Source organism: Chiloscyllium plagiosum, chromosome 1 (assembly GCF_004010195.1).
Source record: "Chiloscyllium plagiosum isolate BGI_BamShark_2017 chromosome 1, ASM401019v2, whole genome shotgun sequence".
NCBI lineage: Eukaryota > Metazoa > Chordata > Chondrichthyes > Orectolobiformes > Hemiscylliidae > Chiloscyllium > Chiloscyllium plagiosum.
Window position 1 is genome coordinate 77,296,751 of NC_057710.1, and position 20,247 is coordinate 77,316,997.

At 42.3% G+C, this 20,247-nt stretch overlaps 1 protein-coding gene across 1 annotated transcript in view; it reads left to right on the forward strand.

Annotated features, from left to right (window-relative positions):
* Positions 1-20,247, forward strand: part of LOC122549776 (coagulation factor XI-like) — a 41,700-nt gene that overhangs the window by 18,514 nt on the left and 2,939 nt on the right. The window contains exons 9-14 of the mRNA XM_043689793.1: positions 11,381-11,540; positions 11,818-11,915; positions 15,789-15,948; positions 17,001-17,107; positions 19,008-19,167; positions 19,469-19,578. Coding sequence (XP_043545728.1) covers positions 11,381-11,540; positions 11,818-11,915; positions 15,789-15,948; positions 17,001-17,107; positions 19,008-19,167; positions 19,469-19,578 — 795 coding nt within the window. The remainder of the gene's footprint in view (positions 1-11,380; positions 11,541-11,817; positions 11,916-15,788; positions 15,949-17,000; positions 17,108-19,007; positions 19,168-19,468; positions 19,579-20,247) is intronic.

A 20,247-nucleotide genomic window follows, 5' to 3' on the forward strand; every position in this document is an offset into this window, starting at 1 on the left:
CTTTTCCCTGGGGTGGTGGGGTCCAGAACTAGAGGGCATAGGTTTAGGGTGAGAGGGGAAAGATATAAAAGAGACCTAAGGGGCAACTTTTTCATGCAGAGGGTGGTACGTATATGGAATGAGCTGGCAGAGGAAGTGGTGGAGGCTGGTACAATTGCACCATTTAAGAGGCATTTGGATGGGTATATGAATAGGAAGGGTTTGGAGGGATATGGGCCTAGTGCTGGCAGGTGGGACTAGATTGGGTTGGGATATCTGGTCGGCATGGACGGGTTGGACTGAAGGGTCTGTTTCCATGCTGTACCTCTCTGTGACTCTATTTATGGATATGGTGCTAATCAAGTCTGCTGCTTTGTCCTGAATGATGTCAAGCTTCTTGTGTGCTGTTGGAGCTGCACTTATCAAGGCAAGTGGGGGACATTCAATCACTCCTATTCCCCCTCTGTAGATGGGGGACAGAGCTTGGAAGATAGGGAGTGAGTAACTCACTCCAAGATTTCTTGCCTCTGATTTGATCTTGTAGCCACAGTAAATATCTTCCAGTCTAGTTTCATTTCTGGTCAATATAACTCCTTGGATGTCTGTAGTTGGCTATTGAAGCAATGGTAATATGAGTGAATGTCAGAGGAGCGATGGGTATTCTCTCTTGTTGGAAATGCCTTCTTGCCTGGCATTTGTGTGGCACAAATGTTACTTAACATTGGTCAGCTCAAGTTGGGATATTGTCCAGGTCTTGTTGCATTTGTGCATGAACTGTTTTATCATCTGAGGAATCACTAATGGTGCTGGATATTGGACAATTACTGGTGAAAGTCTCCATTTCTGACCTTACCAGGAAGGGAAAATAAAACTGAAAATGAAATGAATTCATGCTCATGAATGAAGAAGATGAGATCTGTCAGACGCTGAAGGTATACAGCACTCTAAGATAGATTCATCTCATTCACCTCATTCAACTGCATAAAATAATCCATGTAGTTTAGAGAATGTGAGAACGAAGCTCACTGTTCAATAATTTCAGTCTGAGTCAAATTCTGAAGCAGTCTCTAATCATACGTTCTTCCAAGCTAGGTGATCATAAAGTAGGCACATCGATCAGGAGGTTACATTACAATTTATACAGTTCAGTTGAATCTCTCGGTACTCCCCTTTTACTTCATACCTGATAGTTGTATTGCTCTGTGCAGCTGCTAATCTAAGTGGCTTTCCACATCTGTCTGTGGCCTGCTGTCAGCGTGAAACCTCCCCCCGCCGCCACCCCCCTGCTTGATAGCTGGGTCTTATTACTTTTGCTGACGCAACACTGGGTGTTATTTGGTTGTCTTGTTCATACTAACTCCCTATGTGCATGACAATTGAAACTGCCATGTCAATACATCTGTTTCTACCAGTCGACCCCCCACCCCTTTTCGGTTAGTTATTTACTAGTATATACCCTCATGATACCGCCTTGCGATTTCGCAGAAGCAAGATACGGCTACTTGTAACTGTTTGTGTGCAAGCATATCTAGCTTAACATGCACCCCCCCATCACTCAGCCTTATGATCTTTGCAGAAACAACAATCGTTGCAAGGGCCTGTGACAGAGAAGTAGTGACTTGCTGGAGTGAAGGATTAGGATCAATGATTTTCTCAAAAAATGCATTAAAGAAATGATGAATTATACGAAAGAGTTGCCTTTCAGCTCCTAATGAGCGTATGCTAAATCAAACACAATTTCCAGATTTGTTTTACTGGATTTGTAAATGCTTCAACCAAAAAGGCAGATTGAACATAAGGAAAAGTTAGAGCATGGAACAAGGTTATTTAGCCTCTTGAACTGTGTCCGTTTGTTGTGTTACCTAAAACAAATTGTGAAGATGCAAACATGCTTATCTGTTCTTCTGCAACACTGATATCCTAATGTTAGTTTCAATTTTTTCTGACCTGTTACCTCTCAACATTGAATCACATCTCACTTTTCTGCTCTGTACCTTGTTTACTATTTTGCATCATATTTGATGAATTCTTTAGTCTCGTAAACCTTGGTGAAAGGGAAACTTTGTGAGCCTCGCAATCTCTGAGGATTCTGCTTTGCTGACCCCTCCCCTCCCAGTTCGACATGAGGTCAAGCCGTACAGACGGGGAGGGAGCACAGAATAATCAGCAAGTGCAGAGTCTGTTTCAGTGCCACTTGAGAAAGCATCATCTCATCATTTAATGAGCATAATCAAAAATAGCTTGTTAACAGGAGGAATACAGAAAGGATATATGAGTGTCAGGAATGGTTACATCATGACCAGTAATTTTATGATTTTCCTTCATTGTTCCTTTTTACATTCCAGCATATATTGATATTCTTGACACCATTTGTTTACTAAAATGAGAAAATTATCCCTTGATACAACCCAGTAGTTGGAGCTTCTGATTATTGCTCCCTCATTCATGATATTTATTTCCTTTCAAAACATGTTCGAAGAAAAGCAGTGATTTTAGAATGTAAAATGTGTAACTCCTGCCTGCATTTCCAAGTGTACATCTGGTGAAAAACTCAACATTTTGCCAAATGTGGCTCAGGCACTTTTAAGATAATGATGTCTGAGTGATTTTAGAATGTAAAATGTGTAACTCCTGCCTGCAATTCCAAGTGTACATCTGGTGAATAACTCAACATTTTGCCAAATGTGGCTCAGGCACTTTTAAGATAATGATGTCTGTGAATCAGAATTTTGACTAGGAACTTTGAGGTTATATTAACCTCCGCCAAACAGATTGACAGGAGGTTTTGTGGTCAGGAATGGGACTCTCGGAAGGTATGTTTTCTCCCCGGTGCCAAGGTCTGGGATGTCGCCGATCGGGCTTACAAGATTCTGAAGGGGGAGAGTGAGCAGCCAGAAATCGTGGGACATATTGGCACCAATGATACAGCCAGGAAAGGAATTGAGGATCTGAAAAGTGACTACAGAGAGTTTAGTTGGAAGCTGAAGAGCAGGATGAGTAGAGTAGTGATCTCAGGTTTGCTACTGGTGCCACGAGATAGTGAGTTGAGAAACAGTCAGCGAATGCAGCTTAACATGTGGCTGCGAGGCTGGTGCAGGAGGGAGGGCTTCAGATACCTCGACCATTGGGATACCTTCTGGGGAAGGTGGGACTTGTACATGAAGGACAGGTTGCACCTGAACTGGAGGGGCACAAATGATCTGGATGGGAGATTTGCTCTTGTGATTCGGGAGGGTTTAAACTAGCTTGGCAAGGGGGTGGGAATCAGAACCACATGTCTGAGAGGGGGTCAGTTGCAGATGGGGCAGTGACAGGATGTTGTGAATCTATTGGGAAGGTTTCTCATGCGATAAAACAAAGGGATCGGTTAAAGAGTGTCTGCTTTAATGCAAGGAGTGTCCGAAATAAGAGTGACGAACTTAGCGCATGGATCAGTACTTGGAGCTACGATGTTGTGGCCATAACGGAGATGTGGGTTTCACAGGGGCAGGAATGGTTGCTTGATGTTCCAGGGTTTAGAACGTTTAAAAAGAACAGGGAGGGTGGAAAAAGAGGAGGGGGTGTAGCATTGCTAATCAGGGAGTGCATCACAGCTACAGAAACGAAGGTTTTTGAGGAAGGCTTGTCTACTGAGTCAATATGGGTGGAAGTTTGGAACAGCAAGGAAACAGCCACACTTTGGGGGTTTTCTACAGACCATCTAACAGCAGTAGAGAGATTGAAGAACTCAGAGGCGAGCAGATTCTGGAAAAATGCAGAAGTAGCAGGGTTTTTGTTATGGGTGACTTCAACTTTCCCAACATCGACTGCAACCTCCTTAGTGCAGATAGTTTGAATGGAGCTGTTTGTGTCAGGTGTGTTCAGGAGGGTTTCCTTACTCAGTGTGTAGACAGACCGACGAGGGGAGAGGCCATTTTGGATTTGGTGCTCGGCAACAAGCCAGGACAGGTGTCAGATCTCGCGGTGGGAGAACACTTTGGTAACAATGACCACAACTGCCTCACATTTACCATAGCCTTGGAGAGTGAAAGGAGCAGTTACCGAGGGAAGAAATTTAATTTGGGAAAAGGAAATTATGACACTATCAGACAGGAGTTGGGAAGTACAGACTGGGAGCAATTGTTCCACAGAAAGGGCACAGCAGACATGTGGAGACAATTTAAGGAGCAGTTGTTGCGAGTGATACACAAATTTGTTCCTCTGAGACAGGTAAGAAGAGGTAAGATTAAGGAGCCTTGGATGATGAGAACAGAGGAACTTCTCATCAAAAGGAAGAAGGCAGCTTACGTAAGGAGGAGGAAGCAAGGATCTAGCACAGCTTTAGAGGATTACAGGCCTGCTAGAAAGGTGCTCAGAAATGGACTGAGGAGAGCCAGGAGGGGGCACGAAAAAGGTTTGGCAGGAAGGGTTAGGGAGAACCCAAAGGCATTTTACTCATAAGTGAGGAATAAGAGAATGATCAGGGAGAAGGTAGGGCCGATCACGGATAGCGGAAGGAACTTGTGGGTAGAGTCTGAGCAGAGAGGGGAAGCTCTCAATGAGATTTTTTGCTTGGGTTTTCACCAAGGAAAGGGAACTTGTTGTAAATGAAAACTTTTAGGAGCTGGGATACAGGCTTGACCGGATCAAGATTGATGAAGATGATGTGCTGGAAATTTTGGAAAATATTAAGATTGATAAGTCCCCAGGGCCAGACCAGATTTATCCTAGGCTGCTCCGGGAAGCGAGAAAGGAGGCTGCTAAGCTACTGGCGAGAATATTTGCCTCCTCACTCTCCATGGGAGTCATACCAGAGGATTGGAAGGAGGCAAATGTTGTTCCTCTTTTCAAGAAGGGTAATAGGGAAATCCCTGGCAATTACAGCACAGTCAGTCTTACGTCTGTGGTCAGCAAAGTTGTGGAAAGAGTTCTGAGGGATAAGACTATGGTAATGCATAGTGTGATTAGAGGCAGTCAGCAGGTCATGCCTCACAAATCTTATTGAGTTCTTTGAGGAGGTGTCAAGACAGGTCGATGAAGGACGAGCAGTAGATGTAGTGTATCTGGATTTCAGCAAGGCATTTGATAAGGTCCTTCATGTTAGGCTCATTCATAAAGTCAGGAAGTATGGGACATGGGGAGGTTTGGCTATCTGGATTCAGAATTGGCTGGCTGAGAAAAGGCAGAGAGTGGTTGTAGATGGAAAGTATTCTGCCTGGAGATCAGTGTTGAGCGGTGTCCCTCAGGACTCTGTTCTTGGGCCTCTGCTCTTTGTAGTTTTTATAAATTACTTGGATGAGAAGGTTGAGGTGTGGGTTAGTAAATTTGCAGATGATACAAAGGTTGGAGGTGTCGTCGATAGTATCGAGGGCTACTGCAGGCTGCAGCACAACATAGACGGAATGCAGAGCTGGGCTGAGAAATGGCAGATGGATTTCAACCTGGATAAATGTGAAGTGATGCCTTTTGAAAAGTCGAACTCGAATGCTGAATATAGGAATAAAGACAGGATTCTTGGCAGTGTGGAGGAACAGAGGGATCTCGGTGTACAAGTATATAGATCCCTCAAAATTGCCACTCAAGTGGATCGGGTTGTTAAGAAAGCATATGGTGGTTTGGCTTTCATTAACAGGGGAATCGAGTTTAAGAGCCACGAGGTTTTGCTGCAGCTCTACAAGTCCCTGGTGAGACCACACTTGGAATATTGTGTCCGGTTCCGGTTGTCCTACTATAGGAAAGATACAGAGGCTTTGGAGAAGGTGCAAAGAAGGTTTACCAGGACGCTGCCTGGACTGGAGGGCTTGCCTTATGAAGAAAGGTTGAATAAGTTCAGACTTTTCTCTCTGGAGAGAAGGAGGAAGAGAGGAGATCAAGGTGTACAAGATAATGAGAGGAATAGATAGAGTCAATAGCCAGAGACTTTTCCCCAGGGCAGGATTGACTGGTACAAGGAGTCATAGTTTGAAGATATTAGGAGGAAGGTAGGAGACGTCAGAGGTAGATTCTTTACGCAGAGAGTTGTGGAATGCGTTGCCAGCTGTGGTGGTGGAAGCAGAGTCATTGGGGACATTTAAACGACAGCTGGACATGCACATGGATAGCAGTGAGTTGAGGGGTGTGTAGGTTAAGTTACTATATTTTACAGTCGGATTAAACATCAGCACAACATCGTGGGCCAAAGGGCCTGTTCTGTGCACTTTTCTATGTTCTATGTTCTATTAAGAACACATACCTCACATTTAAATAAGCTCCCAAATGATCACCTTGTTGATGTTTGTTGCCATTCTGCATTAACTCATCAACTCCCTCTCCCATCATTTGCAGCTTGTTTTGAAACTGTTTATGATGGTTTGGACTTCCTGGGAAATGACATTCATCGGTCTTTCATCGAGAATGAAGAGAGTTGCCAAAGAAAATGTTCAGAGGAATCTGATTGTCAGTTTTTCACCTTTGTAAAAAGAGAATTTCACAATGATCGACAGTGGTTAGTCAGTTATTGAAATATACTTGTTTCTCTGAGGAGACAGAAATCCTTGATTTGATGAGTGCACCTTTTCATCATTCATCAGAAATAATGATCCTTCAATTTTTACTCATCACTTTTAACTGAGGAATAAATACCATCCCTTCACATCTACAATCGGCTGAGAGAATGTAATTCACTCAATGTCAGCAACAGAGAAGACAGATTGAATTAGAGAAGGATTAATGCTGGTTCCAACTTTAACATTTTAGTATAATGTTTCTGTGATTCTGTGATGTTATTTCCTTGCAAATTATTAGTTATTTTACAGTGTCATTCAGTGATCCATATATGCTTTGATTGTATTTATAAATAAATCACAAGCTTTCTCTTTATTTAATCCTGAACACTGAAGGGTGTTCAGGAGGACAGAAAGCTGGTAAAAGGTGCAGGAGGGGTACTGCTTTTAGTTAAGGACATTGCCAGTACATAAGAAATGAATCACCTCAGTCCAGGAAACCAGGCTGTGCAAAAGGTGTGGGAAGAAGTGGAAAATGTAAGAGAAAAGTTACTTGTGTGAGTGATGGAGAAGCCGCATAATATTAAATACATGCTGGTGTGGGGCACAAAGAAAGAAATGATTGCAGTTTGTTAGAAAGAGATGGAGGTGATCACAGAGGATTTTTACCTACATGTAAACTGGTAAAGTGAGATGGATAAAGGACAGCTTATAGGATGGTCCAGAATCAGGGGATACTAGACGTGTTATTGTGCAATGAGATAGGATTAATTAGTCATCTCATAGTGAAAGCGCCCATAGGTAGCCCCCAGTGAGTAAAGTTGTATTAAATATTACAATCAGTTTCAGGTAGTGAGAAACAAAAACAGAACTTGATGTAAAATCATTTCAGGTCTGGTAGCATCTGTGGAGAGAAATTAACATTAACATTTTGGGTCCAGTGACCATTATTCACTTTTTCCCACAACTTCTGTTTTTGTTTCTGATTTCCAGCGTTTGCGGTTTGATCACTGATTTGTTGAGGGAGAGAGAGGTGGGTTTGAGAAGAATTGAGTACTGTGGTGCATGAATCACCGAAGGTGAATATCCATGTCCCACAAGTAACTAATGAGGCTAAATGAAACCTGGCATTTATCATAAGAGGAATTGAATACAAACTCAAGTTATGCCTGAGTTACAAAGGCAGTGGTGAGGTGACATCCGTAGGACTGTGTAACACGTAATGATAGGAAGGATGTAAATGCATTGGAAGTAGTTCAGAGAAGGTTTTCTAAACGAATACCTGGAATGGATGGGTTGGAGTGGCTAGGCTTGTATCAACTAGAGTTGTGAAGAATAAAAGGTGACTTGATGGAAACACATCAGATCATCAGGTGTCTTGATGAGTTGGACATGGAGCCGATGTTAACTCTTGTGACCAACTGAAAACACACTTGAAACCAAGATTAGGAACTTTTTTTCTCACCGAGGCTGGGCATCCTGGGAGCTAGTTTCATGGATGGGGCAAGCCGAATCCTCATATAAATTTCAATGATTGATGATGAATTCCAGCAACTCCTGGCTCATCTTGTCTAGTCCAAAATAACTGAAACATGTTATTGCATGTGAGACTGAAATGCCATGAGTTTCTGTCCGTGAATGAAGAAGAGAAGATCTATGAGACCCTGAAGCAAACAGCATTCAGAGATAGCGTCATCTCATCCATATCGTTCAACTGTATAACTGGCCCATTGTCTTTTACAGATATTCTGATTTGCTTGAATACAGTATTCAGATTTCATTAAACATGTTATTAAAGAGAGGGTGAATTAAAAGACAAAATTCCCTTTCAGCTTCCACTAATCAAATGCTCAGGAGAACTCAATTTCCAGACCTGATTTATTTGTTTTATAAGTGTTTTAGCTAACATGGAGTGCTAAATGTATGGAAAGGTTAGAATTGAATTGAATTTAATTTATTGTCAAGTGTACCGAGTCACAGTGAAAAGCTTTGTCTTGTGTGTAATACAGGAAGATCACAGAATTAAGCAGCATAGATAGTAAGTAATAGGTAAACAGCAGCAAAAACAAAACACAGGTACGGGTGAATGTTAAGAGTGAGTCCATTCATTATTCTAACAACAGTGGGGTAGAAATTGTTATGAAACCGGCTGTTGCATGTGTTCAGGCTTCTGTACCTTCTCCACGATGATAGAGGTTGTAGAAAAAGATTGCCAGGGTGAGATGGATCTTTGAGAATGCTGGTGACCTTTTCTTGACAGTGGGCCTGGTAGATGGATTCTATAGATGGGAGGTTGGCCTTTGTGATTGTCCGGGCCGAGTTCACCACTCTCTGTAATCGTCTCCGATCTTAAATGGTTCAGTTGCCATACCAGGTAGTGATACATCCAAACAGAGTGCTCTCGATGGCACACCTATAAAAGTTGGCAAGGGTATTTGCCATCATTCCAAATCTCCTCAGCTGCCTGAGGAAGAAGAGACGTTGTTGGGCCTTTATAACCAGTGCATCCACGTGAAGAGTCCAAGAAAACTTGTTGTAGATGGCCACTCCCAAGAGTTTGATACTCTCCACTCGTTCCACCTCTGTGCTGTTAATGTGTAGGGTGGCATGAGTACCATCCTGCCGAAAGTCAATAATGAGTTATTTGGTTTAGCTGGCATTGAGAGCTAGGTTGTTCTCAGTGCACCATTTTTCCAGGTCTTCCACCTCCCGTCTGTAGTCTATTTCATTGCCAACTGAGATTTGACCGACTATGGTGGTGTCATCAGTGAAGTTGCAAATGGCATTAGTCTGGTATTTGATGATGCAGTCATGGGTATACAGTGAATACAGTAGGGTGCTCAGTATGCATCCCTGGGGGGCTCCAGTGCTGAGTGTTCATGAGGATGAAATATTGTCCCTAATCTTCATGGCCCTAATCTTCACTGACAGTGGCCTGTGGGTCAGGAAATAGAGGATCCAGTTGCAGAGAGTGGGGCTTAGTTTGAGATCACTAAGTTTACTAATCAGTCTTGAGGGGATAATAGTGTTGAAGGCTGAATTGTAGTCAATGATAGGATTCTTACGTAGCTGTTCTTGGTGTCAAGATGTTCCAGGGAGGAGTGAAGGGCACGTGATATGGCATCTGACATGGATCTGTTGGTCTGATAGGCAAATTGGATTCACTTGCTGTGCTTTTCGAGCACCACTCTAATCTCCAGCATCTGCAGTACCCACTTTTGGCCAAATTGGAATGTGTCAAGAGTAATGGGGCGGCCGGAGTTGATTAATGCCTTGACCAGTCTTTCAAAGCACTTCATGACCACCGAAGTTAGGGCCACTGGGCAGTAGTCATTGAGAAATGCTGTATGAGCTTTCTTAGGCACAGGGATGATGTTGGCTCTCTTGAAACAGGCAGGGACAGTGGCCTGCTGCAGGGAGAGGGTGAAGATGTCTGAGAAGACCTCTGCCAGCTGATCTGTGCATGCTCTGAGTGCACAGCCTGGTACTCCGTCTGGTCCCACCACTTCCCTTGGGTTCACACAAAGGAAAATTTGACGTCTGATGCAATGACTGTTGGGAGAGGTTCGTTAGGACTTGTCAGGAAAGGTGATGAAGGGCTTTTGCCCGAAACATCGATTTCCCTGCTCCTCGGATGCTGCCTGACCTGCTGTGCTTTTCCAGCACCACTCTAATCTAAACTCTGGTTTCCAGTATCTGCAGTCCTCACTTTTGTCTTGTCAGGAAAGGTGTTACCTATGTGCCGAAATTCTGCTCAAAGCAAGTGTAGAAGGCGTTGAGATGATCTGGGAGGGATATGTCATCATCTGCTATCTTGCACTGTCTCTTTATAGAACCTGTGATGTCATTCAGTCCTTGCCAGAGTCACTGATGTGTGTCTGGGTCTCTAGTTTGGATCGATATTGGTCCTTGGGTGTCTTAATGGCTCTGCGAAGGTCATACCTGGATTCCTTATATTTGAGTGGGTCTCCTGATCTGAAGGCCTCATGTCTGGTTTTTAGCAAGTTCTGTATGTCCTGATGCATCCAGGGAGAGAGGTTATTCAGCCTCTGTCTGTTTATTGCATTTCATTGGGCAACCGGTGAACATGGAACAATGTCCACCTATTCTGCTACCCTTGTATCCTGCCATTAATTTTGATGTTTTTGAACCTGTTTGCTCTCCACTCGCTACCTCTTAATCCTAAGTTGTTTTTTACTTTTCTTCTCCTTTGACTAATACATTGATAACTTGAAAGCTTTGATAAAAGGGACCTTTGTGAGCCTCATGGTCTCTGAGGATTCTGCTTTGCCGACCCCTCCCCTCCCAGTCCAGACATGAGGTCAAGCCATACAGACAGGGAGGGAGCACAGAATAATCAGCAAGTGCAGAGTCTATTCAGAGAAAGTGTCATCTCATCATTTAAGAAACACAATCAGAAATAGCTTGCTAACAGGAGGAATATAGAAAGGATTCATGAGTGTAAGGAATGATTACATCAGAACCAGTAATATTTATGATTTTCCTTTATTGTTCCTTTTTTCATTCTAACCTACATTGATGTCCTTCACACAATTTGTTCACTAAAATGAGAAAAATGCTCCTTGATACAACCCAGTAATTGGAGCAAAGATTCCAGCTTCTGATAAGTTGAGCCATGGTTCATGTTGTTTGTTTACTTACAAAAAATGTGCAAAAATCGGCAAACATTTTAGATTGTACCATATGTGGCCTCTGCCTCTAAATCCAAGTTTATATCGCGAAAAATGCAACATTTTATCAAATGTGGCTTAGGTGCTTTTAGGATAATGAAACCTAAATATTAGAAATTTCTTGTGGGACAGTGAAGTAAGATGAAGAGCATGTGTCTCACATTAAACTCAGCTTCTGAAATGATCACCTTGTTGATATTTGTTGCCGTTTTGCAGTAACTCATCAACACCCTCTCCCATCTTTTGCAGCCTGTTTTGAAACTGTTTATGATGGTTTGGACTTTCCAGGAAATGACATTCGTCAGTCTGTCGTTGAGAATGAAGAGAGTTGTCAAAGAAAATGTACAGCGGAAGCTGATTGTCAGTTTTTCACCTTTGTAAAAGGAGAATTTCACAATGATCGACAGCGGTTAGTCAGTTATTGAAATGTACATGTTTTTCTGAGGAAATAGAAATCCTTGATTAGAAGAGTGCACCTTTTCATCATTCATCGGAAATAACTTTCTTCCATTTTTATTCATCACTTTTTACTGAGGAAAAAAATACCACCTCTTCGCATCTGCAATCGGCTGAGAGAATGTAATTCACTTAATATGAGCAACAGAGAAGACAGATTGAATTAGAGAAGGATTAATGCTGGTTCAAACTTCATCACTTTTTTGTAATGTTTCTGTGATTCTTTGTAGCTTTCTTTGCTACCGCAAGAAAAGTGAAAGAGGAACTCCACCAAAAATAACCATTCTTCAGAATGTCGTATCTGGATTTCCTTTAAGGGGATGTGAAGGTATGTCCCAAATGAGATTTTGTTTCTGATTCTCAAATCAAGTGTTGTAGAACGTAAATATTAGTTCCATTTTTTGTTACAATGCTGAATTTCAGATGATTCTTTGGCAATATAAGATATGAGTATTGTTGATAAAGGATACATTTATCAGAGCTTTTCATCTTTCCTTCATCATTTGCAACAAATCTCCATGTCAAGGAAAACAACATTTATCCCGTTCTGATTGGTTGGTAGAGCATCAATGGTCATGTTTTGCTCATAACACAGATATTTAATTATGATGTGAATAATAATGCCCCTGTGATGCTCAAGTGTACGTCTGTATATCCCAAATTTTGGTGGATTGATTGAAGGAGCATGTCCTTTCAGCTGTTTGCAACTGACAAGATACTGATCGTAACCAACAAGAACATTCATGCAAAATTCAAATCTCATTGTCTAACATTAGATGAGGTTCCATAATAGGACTGTATTTGTTAAATAGAACATAGAACATAGAACATAGAACAATACAGCACAGAACAGGCCCTTCGGCCCACGATGTTGTGCCGAACTTCTAACCTAGATTAAGTACCCATCCATGTACCTATCCAAATGCCGCTTAAAGGTCGCCAATGATTCCGACTCTACCACTCCCACGGGCAGCGCATTCCCCCACCACTCTCTGGGTAAAGAACCCACCCCTGACATCTCCCCTATACCTTCCACCCTTCACCTTAAATTTATGTCCCCTTGTAACACTCTGTGTACCCGGGGAAAAAGTTTCTGACTGTCTACTCTATCTATTCCTCTGATCATCTTATAAACCTCTATCAAGTCACCCCTCATCCTTCGCCGTTCCAACGAGAAAAGGCCGAGAACTCTCAACCTATCCTCGTACGACTTCCTCTCCATTCCAGGCAACATCCTGGTAAATCTTCTCTGCACCCTCTACAAAGCTTCCACATCTTTCCTAAAGTGAGGCGACCAGAACTCCACACAGTACTCCAAATGTGGCCTAACCAAAGTCCTGTACAGCTGCAACATCACTTCACGACTCTTGAATTCAATCCCTCTGCTAATGAACGATAATACTCCATAGGCCTTCTTACAAACTCTATCCACCTGAGTGGCAACCTTCAAAGATCTATGTACATAGTCCAAGTCATTAATAAACATTACAAACAGCAGAGGACCCAGAACTGATCCCTGCGGAACTCCACTTGTAACTGGGCTCCAGGCTGAATATTTACCATCTACCACCACTCTCTGCCTTCGACCGGTTAGCCAGTTTTCTATCCAATTGGCCAAATTTCCCTCTATTCCATGCCTCCTGACTTTCCGCATAAGCCTACCATGGGAACCTTATCAAATGCCTTACTAAAATCCATGTACACTACATCCACTGCTCTACCCTCATCCACATGCTTGGTCACCTCCTCGAAGAATTCAATAAGACTTGTAAGGCAAGATCTACCCTTCACAAATCCGTGCTGGCTGTCCCTAATCAAATAATCCAGAGAATGTGCAGAACTACACTGACAAAAAATATATATTGTCATAAATATAATATTGTCACAACCCACCCTCCCGTCCTGGCACCCTCCCCTGCCACTGCAGGAATTACAAAACCTGCGCCCACACCTCCTCCCTCAATCTTCTGGCCATCACTGACAATATCAGACTGTGGAAGCAAAAAAATCCAGTTCTTGCAAAACTAACACAGTTGCTGGTGATGGGGGAAACAAATGAACTAAAATTAAAACCTTTCTGGACTTGGTGAGGCCAGATTACTGCAGAGGACGGCATTGTATTATGGAGAACGAGAGTGATTGTCCCGAGCAAAGGTCGCCATCAGATACTGACTGACCTCCACGAGGGACATTCAGGAGTTTCCAAAATGAGGATATTGGCAAGAAGTTATGTCTGGTGTCCAGGATTGGATACAGATGTAGCCACGTTGATGGGGCACTGCCCAGACTGCCAACAAGGACAAAAAATACTTCCAGCAGATCCTCCACATTTGTGGGAATGGATGGGTAACTCCTGGACTCATCTACACATTGACTATGCTGACCCTTTCTTGGGCTCAATGTCCTTAGTCATTGTGGATGCCCATTCAAAGTGGTTGGATGTACATTGAGTTAGTGGGCGGCACGGTGGCACAGTGGTTAGCACTGTTGCCTCACAGCGCCAGAGACCCGGGTTCAATTCCCGACTCAGGCGACTGACTGTGTGGAGTTTGCACGTTCTCCCCGTGTCTGCGTTGGTTTCCTCCGGGTGCTCCGGTTTCCTCCCACAGTCCAAAGATGTGCAGGGGCTTCGGTGGGTCGGTGTGGACTTGTTGGGCCGAAGGGCTTGTTTCCACATTGTAATGTAATCTAATCTAATCTAATTCGTCAAACATGGGGATGATGATTGAAAAACCATGCGCATCTTTTGCAGTACAGGAGGTTCTGGAAGTGTTGGTCACAGACAATGGGCCATCATTTATCAGCAGAGAATCTGAGTACTTCCTAAAGTCAAATGACATTCAGCATATAAGGTCAGCACCATACCATCTATTATCCAATGGTCTGGTGATTGAGCAGTCCAAACTTTGAAAGCAAGCTTAATGAAGCAGCCCACAGCTTCATTAGATACCAACCTGTCCTGGTTCCTATTTGATTATAAGACCATCCCACATGCAACTACAGGGATAACTCCAGCAGAGTAGCTCATGGGGAGAGACTCCGCAACAGGTTAAAATTGATCTTCCTGGACTTGGGAGGGGTGGCAGGGTGAAATGGCATCAGGAACGCCAATGCTGTCCACAAGACTCCTTAAAGCAAAGAGGCAGTTTACGTTAGGGGATGAAGTCTGGTGCCAAAACCACAGAAATGAGCCAGAATGGGTAAGAGGCACTTTTGATGTGAGGTCAGTTCTCGTGACATACACATTTTGGGGGTTGGGGTCCTGAACAAGCATGTGGACCACATGAAAGTTACAAGCTCCCAAATGGGGCAGGAGCAAAAAATACCCGGCTCCTCAGAACAGCCGGAAAGGCTGTCAGAACCCAAGGGTTCTGTCTCTCTGTCTAGTGTTGAAGAAAGCTCGGAGTCTGAGATGGATACGACAAATGTCACAGCCTCGACATCTTTACCACATGGAGATGGCGATGAAGGTCTTCTGAGATGCTCCAGGAGCAAGAGGCAAGCTGTGGTCCAGTACAAGTCACCTGTATCTGAGGCTGAGTCAGAGAAACCCCCCAGGAGAGGTTACAAGATAAAGAATGGGCCTCCGTTCCCAGACTTAGAGGGAGAGCGATGTGGTGATTGTAACAAGGTCAGCCAGGTGGACCTTGTAAGATATGAGTTCCCTATCTGGAGGCAGTAGTCGAGTCTGATCAAGGGACCCTTGTGGATATATAAGAATGGGAATGTCAAACATCCTGTCCACTCTGAGAACTGGCTCTGAAGAAGCTGGACCAGTGACAAATGCTTTGTACGTGTATATAAAGGGATATCGGCCTCTGTGGAGCTATTTCAGTTTATTTCATGTTGGGATGTGAGGAAGGGTATGAGCAGCCATGGAGTTGATGCTGATATATCCAGGGTTAAGAATGGTCAGTAACCAGAGGAATCAGATTTGAGCTAATTGACAAAAGAAGCAGAGGAGACATGAGGTAAAGAAAGCATGAAGTGAGTTGTTGTGACCTGGACTGCACCATCTGAAATGGAAGTGGAAAAAGATTCAAGAATAAACTGCAAAAGGGAACTGGATGAATTCTTGAAAAGGCAGGAAATTGCAGAGCTCTGGATTATTGAATGTGAATGTGGATCTCATTGAAACCTTTCTCAATTTAATAAACATTTCTGACAAAGAGATTGCTAACACAAGCTAACTTTATTGCAGGATGTGTACGCAATCTGCTTTCCAATGTAGATTTTCCTGGAAATGACATTGAATCAGTCTATGCACCAGACGTCAACTACTGTCAGAAAGTGTGCACTGAGAGCAGCCAATGCCAGTTTTTCACCTTTTTAACAAGAGATTGGAACACTAATGACCGAAGGTAAATCTGTAAGCACTTTATTGAGATGTTTGCATAGAATGTGGAATAGTTATATCAATATTAGGTTGTAATAAAGCTTATCCACACAGGGTAATATTGAGTAGAATTTGAGCAGTACCTCACTATGATCTCACAATCTCATTATTTTCTCTCAATAACCAACGGTTGTAGTATTTGTGCTGTTAAAACCAACCCCTACTCATTCTATTTTAGTTAATAGCTTAATGCAACGTGAATGTGGTTTATAGAGACATTAGAAATTGGAACAAATGTATGTCACTGTAAGCTATATAGCCTTTAAACCCAAACAAAGGAGGATTGGTCATCTGCAATGTTGAGCCTACTTTTAGGTCAATCAAGTACTTTACATTTTTTGTTAATGAGCCACATTTATTTTGAATTAGGGTATTGCCAGAAGGCTATTAGGAACTTCAGAAATAAGAACACAGTAGGCCACACTGCTATTCAACCAAATCTTGACTTATCATCTATCGCAGCATTATTTCAGACTATATTCCCTTAACTATTGATAATTTACTGTCTAGAAATGTATGTGTTGAATATATTCAAACACTGTGACTCCACAGCCCCAAAGGGTCAATTACTCCAAAGATTCAACACACTCTGGGTGAGGAAATTCCTCCTCATCCAAATTCTAAATGGCTCACTTTTGGATGATGAAGAGTTTTGTTGGGGGCTCTTCCTACACAATGGTAATATCCCTACCAGTTTTGCAAAAAATCCCTGGTTCTAGTCCCAGAGATGTGGCATAAAACACCTGAACAAGTTGTTTAAAAACATTGAAAAGGACAGTTGTGGCGTGGTGGTAATATCCTGATTTCTGAGCCAGAAGTCCTGCATTCAGGTCCCACCTTTTCCAGAAAAATGTTGTAACGTTCTCTGAACAGGTTGATCAGAAAATATCTGAAGAACAGGCTTCAGATCCAAACCAATCTGAGTTTTCCCAAAGCAGCAGCATAGATTTACTTGGGCATCATGAGCAACACATTTCAGAACTTCATCCCCCTTCTTCTATTCTCATTGTCTTCCAGGTTTTATTGTTATTTGAAGAGGACGACAACAGGACAGCCGACTGTGAAATCTGATTTACAAAACGTTGTCTCAGGATATTCTCTGGAACACTGCGGGACACAATCTTGTAAGTAGCAAAGATGATATCGATCCAGTTTTGAGATTAGCTTGCAGCTAGAAAACTGGGAAGAGGACTATAATAGACTTGAACAAATTGCAATTGAGAGGGAGGAGGTACTGGTGTTTTTAATGGGTTAAAACTTCCTAAGTTGCCAGCATCAGTTGAAGTTATCCCAGACTGTTTGCCTCCTGCAAGCAGAGAGATTGCAGGGGCCCTGATATTAATTTTCAACTTCTTTCTCAAGACAGGAGAGATGCTAGAGGATGGAGGACAGCTAATGTGGTATCATTATTCAAGAAAGCTGGTAGGATTAATCGAGCAATATTGGCCTATGGGCCGAACAACAGTAATAGGGAAACTATTGGAAAAAAAACTGAGGGACTGAATTCATCTCTGCTTGGATGGACAAGGATTAATCTGGGAGAGTCAGCATGGCTTTGTCAGAAGAAGATTATGTCTGACAGATTTAATTGAGTTTGTTAAGGTGATGACTAGTTGTGTGGGTAAGAGCTAGTGCAGTTTACATGGATTGTTCAATCTGCTAGCTCCCTAAATTTTTATTGTAGTTTGTGTTTCCTAATTGTCTTCTACTATAGTTCTTCCTTTTTGGCTGCTCCCTCCTTGTGCAGCTGAGCTCTGACTACATTTAACAGAGAAACTACCACTCTTATCATTTTCTGACACAGAAAATCTGGTCTTGAGTGATGTACACTCTGGGGCTTTCCTGCCTGCCTTCCTACTCCTGACTGATGGTCATGTATTCCTTCTCCAACTGCAGTTCCTTAAACTGTGTGGTGTAAAAGTGCTAATCCTGCAACTCCTAGCCTGGTGATGGAGTATTTTGCCTCCAGTGATGCTCAGTGTCCAAGGCCAGCTCTCCAGCTTAACAAACTTATGGTGCTTCCTGCAGCTGTGCTCATCCAGACTGCCAGAAGCATTTTAAATTGCCCCACACACTACAGGCTGGGCAACACATGGGACTGAACTCCCTAGCCAGGCATTTAATTAATAAAAAAACTTAAGCTGTGTACAAAGTTGAATTTTCTATTAAAAAGAAGAAACTAGAATGCTTGCCTTTCTTTATTACAGTTCAACTTGGATAAAAACAACTTACCCACTACCTACCAACCAGCTCACACTGTGTGGATGCACTTACAAATTCTGTTTTTTTTTAGGGGTTAGTAGCTGCTTTAACTGAGCTCGATCTGGGCCTTACCCCTCAACCTTTTATCAGGAACCTTTGCTGCTGCTGTTCCCTCCCAGATTTCCAGTACTGCACTGCACTGCATTTTCAATTGGCTGTGCTAGTCAGTGTGGATTATAGAGTAGAAAAACTCTCATGCTCACTCAGGTCTGTTCTCCCAGAATGCTTCATGGTGACACTGATTTGGGGCTCGCGCATCAATTTTCTTAAATCATATTTTGCCAACTTATCGTCATTTCTCATGAGGAAAGATTGGACAGGCTTGAAAAGCCAAATGGCCTACTGATGCTCCTAATTGGTATGAATATATATTAGCATGCTGGGTTGGTTATAGTTTTCTACCCTGAATTGCTGGTCTCTGTCTTGTTGTCATGTTCTTATGTTCAGACTTGAATTATCTTCATTCCTCAATTACCACATGATTTGGACCAATTGTCTTTTGTTCCAAGATAATGATATTTAAACTCTCAGTTGACTAATGTTTTCCTGATCTTTCTCTGTCCATGTGCTGTTCCTCATTTCTCAAGAGGGTAAAACTGATCACAATTCTTCTCTCTTCAGTTCTGAAGGAGAGTCGTGTTGGATTCAAAACATTGTCTTTGTTTCTCTCCTGCAGATGCTGCTGAGTATTTCCAGAGCTTTTAGTTGATTTTTGCGGGCGTGTTGCAGAAATTAAACAATTCTCTCTCCCATCTTTTGCAGCCTGTTTTGAAACTGTTTATGATGGTTTGGACTTCCCAGGAAATGACATTCGTCAGTCTGTCATTGAGGATGAAGAGAGCTGCCAGAGAAAATGTACAGAGGAATCTGATTGCCAATTTTTCACCTTTGTAAAAGGAGAATTTCACAATGATCGACAGCGGTTAGTCAGTTATTCAAGTAACCTTGTTTCTACCAGAAGGAAAATAAAACCTATCTTCAAATTCTTGATTGCAACCTCACATTCATTATTGGAATAATTTTTCTGCCAATTTTAATTCAAATTTTTCAACATGAAGGGATATTTGTTGAGAAGAAATGGACTCCTTAGTTACATGGCAGACTGAGAGAATTAAATTCAATGACTATTAGAAACAAAGGAAATTGGCATAATCAGAATATGGTTAATGATTTTGTTTTTCAAATCAAATAATTTATCTGTAATGTTTCTGTGATTTTTGTAGTTATCTTTGCTACCGCAAGAAGAGTGAAAGGGGAACTCCACCAAGAATAACTATTCTTCAGAATGTCGTCTCTGGATTTTCTTTAAGGAAATGTGGAGTCAATAATTCAGGTGATCCCAAAATACATTTTGCAGTTTGATTCTGAAGGTAGTGATGTACAACGTAATTTTTGTCACCATACTAACTCCATATTTATACTTCTGGTAACAAATCCTAGTTATTCCAAGAACTGAGTGACTTGACAATAGGACTCAATTTTAAAATTGTGGCCTCAAGCAAGGAGGCAGATCCTCCATGAACCACCATTCTTAGTGTGGGGATTCAACTTGCAAAGTCAGCGTCATTCTATCATGGCCTCACCACTCAGCAACCAAGCTAACCAACCCCATTTGCAACTCATTGTTGAACTTGTGCATTGATTGATGACCATAACATTTAACAATGGAAGGAACTTTCTGTTTCCAGTTGTGAAAGGCTGTACCTTTAAAGATGCCCTCACAAGTCCAATGTACTGGTTATGTGGTAACTATCCTTGCAACTGTCTTCCACTCTAATCTATTTGGGACTTTGTATGTTCAATAGTTAGCTCAACAGTTTGCTTAAAAATAGACTTAAAAGCTGCTCTAACTCCTGGCAAATCATAAAACGGAATCCCCACCCTCTAATCAGTCACAGTGACTCCTCCTTGGATATCTCCATGAGACATCTGATCACCTCCTGGGCACCCAAAGCTACTGTCCATTACCTGGTCAACCAATCACTCTGCTGTGTCTCCTGAC